Source organism: Gigantopelta aegis, chromosome 8, assembly GCF_016097555.1.
Source record: "Gigantopelta aegis isolate Gae_Host chromosome 8, Gae_host_genome, whole genome shotgun sequence".
NCBI classification, from domain to species: Eukaryota; Metazoa; Mollusca; class Gastropoda; order Neomphalida; family Peltospiridae; genus Gigantopelta; species Gigantopelta aegis.
In genome coordinates this window covers 19,806,276-19,816,980 of record NC_054706.1, presented here as the reverse complement: position 1 = coordinate 19,816,980, position 10,705 = coordinate 19,806,276, and the positions used below count along the sequence as shown (strand labels likewise).

General features: G+C 35.4%; 1 protein-coding gene across 8 annotated transcripts in view; it reads left to right on the top strand.

Annotated features, from left to right (window-relative positions):
• The first annotated feature begins 990 nt into the window (after positions 1-990).
• The window catches only part of LOC121380254 (coiled-coil domain-containing protein 154-like), a 70,385-nt gene continuing 60,670 nt past the window's right edge, over positions 991-10,705 (top strand). For 3 of the 8 annotated variants that reach the window (XM_041509100.1, XM_041509097.1, XM_041509096.1), the window contains exon 1: positions 5,197-5,876. In XM_041509100.1, the coding sequence (XP_041365034.1) occupies positions 5,809-5,876 (68 nt within the window). In that variant the 5' untranslated portion in view covers positions 5,197-5,808. Of the gene's footprint in view, positions 1,121-5,196; positions 5,877-10,705 lie in introns of those variants that run through there. The other 5 variants (XM_041509094.1, XM_041509092.1, XM_041509099.1 and 2 more) reach the window with 4 other exon arrangements.

Genomic DNA, 10,705 nt, shown 5'->3' with positions numbered 1-10,705 from the left:
GTTGTTGGCACATAGGCTACTCTTTTATGACAGGCAGCAAGAGATCTTTTATTTGCACTTCCCACAGGCAGGATAGCACAAACCATGGCCATTGTTGAACCAGTTATGGATCACTGGTCGGTGCAAGTAGTTTACCTATTGAGCCTTGCAGAGCACTCACTCAGGGTTTGGAGTTGGTATCTGGATTAAAAATCTCATGCATCGACTGGGATCCGAACCCAGTACCTACAGTACCAGCCTGTAGACCAATGGCCTAACCACGATGCCACTGAGGCCGGTGTCTGTGGAATGGTGCATATAAACAAACCCTTGCTGCTAATTGAAAAGAGTAACCCATGATGTGGCAACAGCGGGTTTCCTCTCTCAATATTTATATGGTCCTTAACCATATGTCTGATGCCATATATAATTATAAATCTATAAATAAAATGTGTTGAGTGCATTGTTAAATAAAACATTTCCTTCCTTCGATATATATAATTATATGTGCTGTTTAAATTTTCATTAGCTTCATTGTCGTTGGTTGTTATGCTTCATTGTTCATTATCACAACACATTGTTAACTCTGCTGTTCTGAAGCAACACGGAGAAGATAACATCTCTAAGAGCTAGATTTTGGCTATAATCTCAACCCTCTTCTTAGTAGACCATATCGGAGGCTATAATTTCACCCTGATTCTCAGAAGTTCAATTTGTAAGGAGCCATGTAAGATGCTATAGTAGTACATTGCTACCAGGTATTTGTTTTCTGTTACAAAATATTCTATTTTTATATCATAATATATTAATAGGGTTTTCTTTTTACAATACCCGTATTGTAGTAATGTATGTAGTGTTGTATATTCTCTTTGTTTGTTCTTTTAAAAATATTTATTGAGCGTCAAATGTTCTGTGTTAGGATTGGCCAACAGGCAAATGTGAATATATATATTAAGCCTTCTCCCTACAATCTACACAATTTTAATGCAAATGTTTTATAAGCTAAGATGACAGCAATGTAATACTACGGGACATTCTCCTTGCAGATTACCTGAACATGTAGAATGCTGTGACCCAGAATGAAACCTTCATGTTAAAGTGGAAGTTCAAAGAGCATGTCAGAAGTCCAGGTCAAAGAGAGGTAAACACAGGATTTTTCTTAATATAACTTTAGTTACGCTTGGACCATTTACACATTTTCAACATTTTCACAAGCTTACAAATTACGTGTATTCTTTTTAACATCTTCCCTCCCCCTGGTAAAAGCATACAGAAAAAATGTGAGGAATATTTGCCTCATCTGGAATTTCCCCAGATTTATGTTATTTTTCCCATGACACTGATATTTATTTTACAGGTCTGGGTTTGCCTCTGCGTTTTTTCCTCTCTGGCTACGCCCGAGAACATTTAAGTGCTTGTGTCCCACCCACTAGATATTGTGTCCCACCCACTAGAGATTGTGCCCCACCCACTAGAGATTGTATATGGTTTGAAAACAAGTGAAAATGTTGATCATTGTAAATCACTCCTCACAGTTTACTGCATGCTGCATGTTGTTTTTGTTTTAAAATCTGTCCTGCTATCACCATTTATATTGGCAGATAAATAGAGAATAATACACAAGTGGCCATTACATACCATTTATCTCGTAACAAGTTGTTTTAAAATGTATCTAATCAGCGAAAGCAATTTTGATATTTTTTTAAACAACGAGTTGTGAAATAACTGGTATCTAATGGACACGAATTTATTGTTCTGTTTCTTGCATATCCTCAAAAACCAAGTCGTAAGCAAATTTTAACATCTTTTTCGACTAAACATTATTTACAGCTGTTGCACTTGTAGCTAACTTATGCATCACAGTCACATGATTGTCAGGTTAACTATACGTCACGGTGTAATCTATTTCCACCATGTTGTTTTTCATTGGATGTATGGCACTGGTGACCTGGTCATCACCTAAGAGCAGCCAGTCGTATGTCTTGAAATTGTTATCACATGTACATGTGTAAACAACCCATGTGTTATCAAAAATAATGCATGATGTTCTCACCAATGGTGTGTAAGAATTAATGTTATTACCCCCTAGTGAATGTCTTTGTACTAATTTCGTACACACTATGAGGTGTGTGTTAGTTTCTAAATGATGTTATTTCGGTAAGCAACGTCACCTTCCCTGGTTGTAGTTCTGTGCATTTGCATGTCTCATTGAGTTATGTTGGAAGTAATGGTCTTATTTTACATTATTTGAAGATAGGTGAATAACAAGATGCCACACACGGTCAGGTACTAACTTGGGAAGTTCCCTCCTTTAGTAAAATGATATCCTGCAAAAACTCTGGTGGTATTCTATATACATGTAAACAATAATATTATCTTATGAATATAGTACGATCAATCTTGCCATGCAACATACAGGCCCCACAACAAGTAATAAATCTGTGTAAATCTAGTTTTTCAATATATTCTTTTTGGACTGCTGGATAAAAACGATATCAAATGAGTGATGTAGGATATGAGTTTTACACAGGTACTTTGGGCTTGTGGAATGGAATTTCCCATTAATGCCTAAAACAGACTATATCGTACATGTAGGTAGGGCATTGTGTAGCATGATCAGCGTCATGTCTTTTGATGGCATGTGGACATTTGGTTAAAGTCAACATACCTAATTGCATTCGGCTTTAAATTTGTTATGTTTGTTTTCACAAGCATGCAGTACACTACAATGGATTGATTTTACATTCAGATTGTTTATTTTTCACATGAACTGATTGGTATATATTTGATTTTTTATGTACAGTATTCTTTCCATAATTATCATATTTGCATTTTTGATATTATTAGAAGGCAATTTGGGACTTTATAATTGGTGGTATAAGTTTGCAGAGTGTTTGAATGTCTGTAAGTGATCAAAATGCACAGCATCACTATATATAGTATATATGCCACGCTGCATTACATAATATAGTCTGTCTCCATCATTTCCGTCACAGAATAAAGCCTGTATAATCCTTTATCGTGAACCATTTACTCCCCATGTATAATAGTGGAAAAAAATTTCTTGTGCACCAAATGAATGTATACATACATGTAATTGCATTTACTTGAAGTTTGGTCATGAAAATTTCAGAAAATAATTGTGTAACCATTCCCTTCGATATTCCAGAGGTGTTTTGTCAATTGCACATGCCATTCACGCTTTATGCGCACAGCTTGCCTTAAGCGTATTTCGAGTCACGTGCTCCTGTTTGATGTTTTTTCTTCTAATCAATAGACTGCAAAATGATTGTATGACTTCTCATTACACAGAAAAACACTTTTAGTGGTATTTGATTGTCATCAACGTGATGTCATACCTCTCAGAAAATAGACATCTTAGAGCAATTGGTATGCTTGAAGTTAGAATGGCTCAAAACATTGTTGCTAGACTGTGTGGTGTTCAGTAATGTTCATCAGAACACCATACAGTGTCTTAGAGATGTTATCTACAGTTAGGAGTACTACAGATCTTGTGTATTTAGGGAACCTACGTGTGACATCACATTTGCAAAATGCCTATACCAGGCCAGTACACCTACGGAATAATTTCGAAACGACAAGTCTGACATCCCAGAATATGAATTAAGACCAATTATTGGAAGAACTGTATGCAACCGGTTTTGCATTACAACATGATTTTTAAAAAAGACCATGACTGTTCAGCCATACGTTGTCCTGTTATGTCTTCAACGACACACCAAACATGATGTAGTCTACACTTTAGGTTCACAAGTTATAACCGGTTCACAGTACTTTTTAACATATAAATAATACATGTATTGCGATCAAAAGGTTTTGATTTATTTTAAAATATAAGTATTACTGAGATTTTAATGATGCACAGGAAATGTTTTCCATTAGTATATATACATGCATATATAGTAATTAAATGTTTTCAGTGATCAGTCTTGTCTGTGAAGGCCACCAAATAATCTACACAGATTGCTCTTTGACAAGATGCCTAAACTAGAGTTGGAATGTAGTACATGGGCAGAGTGCTAACCTGAGATGCTATAAGGGTTGTACGATTGATCATCTTCAGTAGATATATTGAGGTTTTTCCTATTCAAATCCGTTCAGGGAACATTTTGTTTTCAAAGTTTTGATTAGTGACATTTCTAGTCAATTAAGAATTGATTAGCAACTATACTGTTTAATGTTTTAAAACTGAGTAGTAATATCTGAAATTTGCATAGCGAATCATAACACTGTACTAACAAAATGTTCCCAATGCATGGGTATGGCTATCATATATGTAATATGTACTGTTCAGTCTATGGGACATCGAGGCATTGGATTTTGTGGGGTGGGGTGTTGTTGTTGCTTTTGTTTTTGTAATTTCTGTTTGTTTGTGTGTTTGTTTTTGTTTTTTGTAGGGTTGGGGTTTTTTAGGATTCTATCAGAATCATAAAAATTATGTCATGTAGATATTTTGGAATTCTGTCTCATAATCTTTCGCTAAAATTCTGGGATTCATGGCAACATGAAAATCTGCCAAATTTGCAGCCTGAAGACCACATAAAATATCTCTTGCTGCTATTCTATATGACTTAACTGCTTAATTTGTTATGGTCCTGTGGGAAAGATTACTCCCAGATGGCTTACCACAAAATTATGAATTATTCAAACAAATATTGCCTGATTGTAATACTCTTTGTAAAGTATTGAATTTCACTCAGGTTATCGATCCAACCAAGTAAGCCTGTTTATGCCTATGTATTCATATATTATATATTATAAACTTTTCAATGTATGAACTTTAATCTCCAGTAGGCCATTTAATTTCCTTTTGAACTGGGGAAATAATTACTCGACATATTCAATGATGTGAATCAATGGAATTAGTTCTTTTCATTATTTATTTCTTTGGGGGATTTTTCTGTTCTTGTGAAAAAGAGTCTGCTTGGGTGTAATACCGACTATATTTCCTGCTTCTTCTTTTTTTATTGTCCATTATTCCCTTTAGTGGCAACAAATCAATCTTCTTACCTGAAGAGCTGTTTACCTAATTTGGTATTCCTTGATCAATTTACGCGAACACAGCATCCTCAATGACAAATGATGTATTGATCAGTGTGTGTCGACTTGAGTCCTGTTGGTCTTTGTTTTTACGATGTATTGGCGAATTGCATGCTAGTGTTATCCAAGAGACGTCAATTTTTGCTGTTGTGTTTCTCATTGGGTACATTTCAAGTGGATTTGCACAGTGATTCTGTGTGTCTTGCCATCGGCAGTGTTTACTGTGTGGAATACAATAATAATGTGAAAGACTGTTGTCAGGTTAAAGTGTTTTGTGTTATTTGAATTTCTAGAATGGTAAAAATACATATTTTGTTTTCTTTCTCTGTGGATGGAAAAACAACAAACTATATCAGTCAGTACTAAGGTGTGGATAAGGAAATATACCATGGATGTTTGTTAACTGAAATATACCACAGATGTTTGTTAACTGAAATAAACCACAGATGTTTGCGAACTAAAATAAACTACAGATGTTTATTAACTGAAATATTCCACAGATGTTTCTTAACTGAAATATACCACAGATGTTTGTTATGTTTAAAAATTGAAATATATACAACATGTTTCTTAACTGAAATATTCCACATATGTTTATTAACAGGAACTGAAATATACTTGTGACATATTTTTAACTGAAATATTCAATGGAAATTTGTTGACTAGATTTTTGTTACCTGAAATATATCGTGGATATTTATTCATTGCTGTCCCAGATGGTGTGTGGGAAAATGTTGCTAACCTATACGTGTTTAACGAAAGGACATTATGCAACGTTTTTCTGTAGATTATCCCTATGCCACTGATCTCCCTAGTCCACCAGACTGGGGCAAAAAGTAAGTCTTAACGTGTTGTAATCTTATCTTTCAGGTTGTTTTTCATTGCATAATTTGGTGGGGATTTTTTTTTTTTTTTTTTACATGTCTTTTAAAGTTGCTTTTTGGGAGATTAAGTAATTTTTGCTTTTTGGGAGATTATTAAGTAATTTTATCATCAAATGTGGGTGTGTGTGTGTGTGGGTGTGGGTGTGTGGGTGTGTGGGTGTGTTGGGCGAGTGGGTTGTGCATACAGTCTTTGCCATGAGAAAAATCAAGGCAAGATGAAGATCACTCTCCTGAAATGCTGTTATGCGAGCAGTTTCACAGAATATTTATTTAAGATTTTATTGCAAGGCGATCAATTTGCCATTCTCCCAAAACCTTTCAGGTGAGTGTGGAGGGGAGTGTGAATGATCACTCACCTTTTTTGAGAAGATTGCATGGGTGTAAGGGGTGGGAGTGTGTACATGTATACATGTGTGTGGATGTATGGATGTGCACATTGATGTGTGTATGCATGTATGTCTGTATGTAGTGTATGCGTGATGTAATAGTTGGTTTATGTATTACTGGGGTTTTTTAAAATATTTCCCACTTATAATCATAAACAATTATGTTTAACTTCATCACTGTATGATTTTAAGTTCCTGGATGTCCTGTTGTTGTGCATACTATTATGAAATGAAGTTGATGGTATCTGTATGTTTGTTTTATAAATCTGCAATTTACTTCATATATTATGCTTATTAATATGAATGTGTTATTCACCCATTGCATGATTCCTTTCCTTTGATTACAGACTATTCAGTTGGTTTCGTTTTATTTCATACTCACTGGCCTCGGTGGTATTGAAGTTAAGCCATCGGACATAAGGCTGGTAGGTACAGGGTTCTTAATTAGCCCGGTACCGGCTCCCACCCAGAGCAAGTTTTAACAGCTTAGTGAGTAGGTGTAAAACCACTACACCCTCTTCTCTCTCACTAACCACTAACAATTAACAACTAACCACTGTCCTGGACAGACAGCCCAGATAGCTTAATTGGATATAAGCACAAAAATAAGTTGAAATGAAATGAAATAAAATTTCATACCCATTATTTTGTTTCCATTTGTTTCTGTTTCTTTCCTTTCCTTTCTAGAATTTAACATTTATTTTAATTAACACAAAATGCACACAACACTATACAGCCATATTATGAACTTGTGTGTTTCTACTACAAACAGTTTACCATGCATATGGCAAAATATCTTGCCATTATGAGATACAGTGTCTAAAGAGTATTAGCACGGAACGAAAAAGGATACTTAGATCAACGTTAATGTTAATTATTAGAGTTACAGTCAGCTAGCATGCATAGATAGACAGCTTTTGATGGAAGCATAAAAGCTTTTCCTGTAGGTATTCTTCTGGAAAAGAATCAAAGAGTTCCACTCATCCTAAACTGATGTAATTAACGATTGTCTATTATTCCTGTTAGGTTCAATGGGATATGACCAAAAAAATGCATGCATTAACTGTGTAAATTAGTGAAGCCATTCACACAATAGTTTGCAATGCTTTTATTATTTAATTTTTGGGGGCTTCTGTTTTTTTGTTTTTATACCTAGATGAACCTAAAATAAATACCATATATATTTGAAACATACATGTGTATAATTAATATAGACACAAACAAAATTGTATTTTATTTTTAATAGTTTTTTTGGGGTTCTAGAACATTAACTCTCAATAATACAAAGTACAGCAAGTGACTTCATCATTTGTGATATTCTCTGCAGATGACATGGTTTATTTTACATTCATACATACGTTTGGATCACAGGGATAGTTTTAAATTGTAATGAATATAACAGAAATTTATTTGGGATGGATGAAGTTGGGATTATAGATCAAGGCTCGAAATGGCCTGTGGCCGGTGTCCTGTTGGGCGACTTAAATATTAAAAAATAATGGCATTATAGTTCTAATAGTTGCCCAAATAATATTATTTGGGCTATCTTCTTTTGAGCTATAACATATGAGCCACTATTAATATTTGTATTGCATATATTTATTCCACATTAAAATCTTGCTCGTGGTTTATGGTTCGCTTACCTTAATTTGCCAACACCCATTATTATGTTTTGGGCCACCATATTTTTGGGTGAGTTTCGAGCCCTGTAGATGGAATACTTGTGATCTTCTGCTCAACTTAAGGAAGCTTTTAATATTACACTATTAATAGATTTGTTCTGTTTATTAATATACATGTATGTTTCTTACCACTGAACTAAAACCTGAAGAATTAGTACTACATAGGCTGACAGAGTTATTAAAAACAACAACATGACTATTAAATTATCAGTTACACTTGTATATATGATTCATCATTAAATATGGGATTTGATATCATTTGGTGGTAGAATATAAGGCTTACTTAAAACTCATTGGGTTGTGGGGCAGGACCTAGCCCAGTGGTAAAGCATTCGCTTGATGCACAGTCGGTCTGGGATCGATCCCCATCGGTGGGCCCATTGGGCTATTTCTCGCTCCAGCCAGTGCATCACGACCGGTATATCAAAGGCCGTGATATGTGTTATCCTGTCTGTGGGATTGTGCATATAAAAGCTGTTAATCGAAAAGAGTAGCCCATGAAGTGGCGACAGTGAGTTTCCTCTGTCAATATCGGTGTGGTCCTTAACCATATTATGTCCGATGCCATATAACCATAAATTTAAAAAATGTGTTGAGTGCGTCGTTAAATAAAACATTTCCTTCCTTCCTTCCACTGGGTTATAGGATTGTCCCTATTGATGGACCCAGTTGTCTTCACCCCTCCCCCATCCCAAGCAGTTCCTTATGACTAGTATATATCAATGGCCATAATATTGTATACCAATTAAAGGCCATGGCATGATATACCGGTATAATCAATGGCCATAATATGGTATACAAAAGGCCATATGGCATGATATGCATACTTTATTGTCTAAAAAGTGCATATATAAAAATAAATTTTCAATAAAAGAAGCCTCCTTATGGATTATTATTACCTACTTGGTGAACGTCTGGGTGTATCGTACAAATTTACATATTCCTAAATGACATCATTTCGGTACATAACATCATCTACCGTGGTCTAAGCTGTGTGCATTTGCATGGGTTGTTAAAAAAATATTGCCCAGAAGAAATTGTCATTATTTGATCATGGGTAATAAATAAAATACCACACTCGTTTTCTCTAGACAACATTTTTACAAAACTCGTGAACTTCCCATGGTATCTCACATTACTTTTGTTCAATAAAATTCTAACATGGGAAGTTCACTCATTTCGTAAAAATTATATCTTGCGAAAATGAGTGTAGTATATTTCTCTTATGCTCTTAACTAACTTTCAAAATAAAGTTTTATGTTGTTGACACCAAATAGACACAGTATAACACAATGTGCTGAGATGTTTAAACAGTAATTTCCTTTCCATTATTAAAAATATTCTCATCATCAGAGCTTTAAACAATCCTATTCCTTTCATTCCTATAATAGCTTATGATTGACTATAGTAGCTTATAATTTACAGTACTTAATTATTATACTGAGTACTGCTACAACACCTATAATCTCTTTATATGGAAGGAAATCCATCCACAGAGCAATGGCCAATCTTTATTGTTTCTATTGATTTGATCAGTGGTCATCGGAAGACTTGTATGGAATTCCTAATGCTGGCAAATGGACAAGCTTATGTGCTTAAGAGATAATTAATTCTGTTCATGGTTTCAGTAGCGGGTAGTCAGCCCTGAAGCCAGCATAATAAGTACCGGTTTAGGAACCAATGCATGAAATTGTTAGTAATTGATGGATGAGTTAATTGGGGGTGAGTTGGGGTGGGTTATAAATCACAGCAGTGGGGTTAAATGAACCAAAAAAAATGTAGTTTCGAGACCACAAAAATCTGGCTTTAATGACACAATTAAGGCTTGAAGTTAATATTTTTAACTTGGCACACAACGCGCTAAACTATACATGTAAGAAAAATAGGAGCAAACTATTTATTTTAGGAGCTGTCAACAGTGGTTCAGATCCCATCAAAGCTGGCTCACACATTCATTCATCTTTCTCATCTAACACCCTCTGTCTACCATTGTCATTATCTTAATATACAAAAACTTTCCAATTTCTCCCACAATTTCAATCTGTTTCTACCCTTTCTGTCAGTTTCCTCCAACTCTCTCTTCTGAGCTGTCCACACCATCGTCTACCTGTCTCAACTTCAGTCTCTGTGTTTACTCCCTACACCCACCTGGCATTCTCGTCCTCTGCTGCTGATAAAGCTGGTCTGACCTATGGCACTAACGACCATCGGTAGTAGGGGAGTATAATAGGTAGTTACAAGTACCTCTTAACAATGCCAGAAGTAACAACTGAACTCTCTCCGAAGTAGTCATACTAAGGCCACAGCAAAAAGCTGATGGGGAATAACAGTTGTGTGGTATGGATAGCCACAAGAAACAAGCACCTGCTGTGGAAAGAGAGACAAGTACTGGGATGTAGAGGTCGATAGCGAAAGAAGTTGAAAGATAGGAGGAGTTACCAGATCAGGAAGAAATGAGAAGGAATTCAAAGAAGTAAAAGGAAAGGGGGCAGTGGGGGGGGGGGGGGGGGGGGGGGGGGGGGGGGGACATTATTTTAGGAGCAAAACTTTGATTAATAAAGACACTAATTAACACTAATGAACATTAAAGATTATAAATACACATGTACCTGTTGAGATATTTTGCTTATTGAAGTATTTTAAGGTTATGTAGTCCTGAACATGCTTGTGTATAACCAGCTGTTGAGAAGCCAGTTATCATGTTTTGATGTGC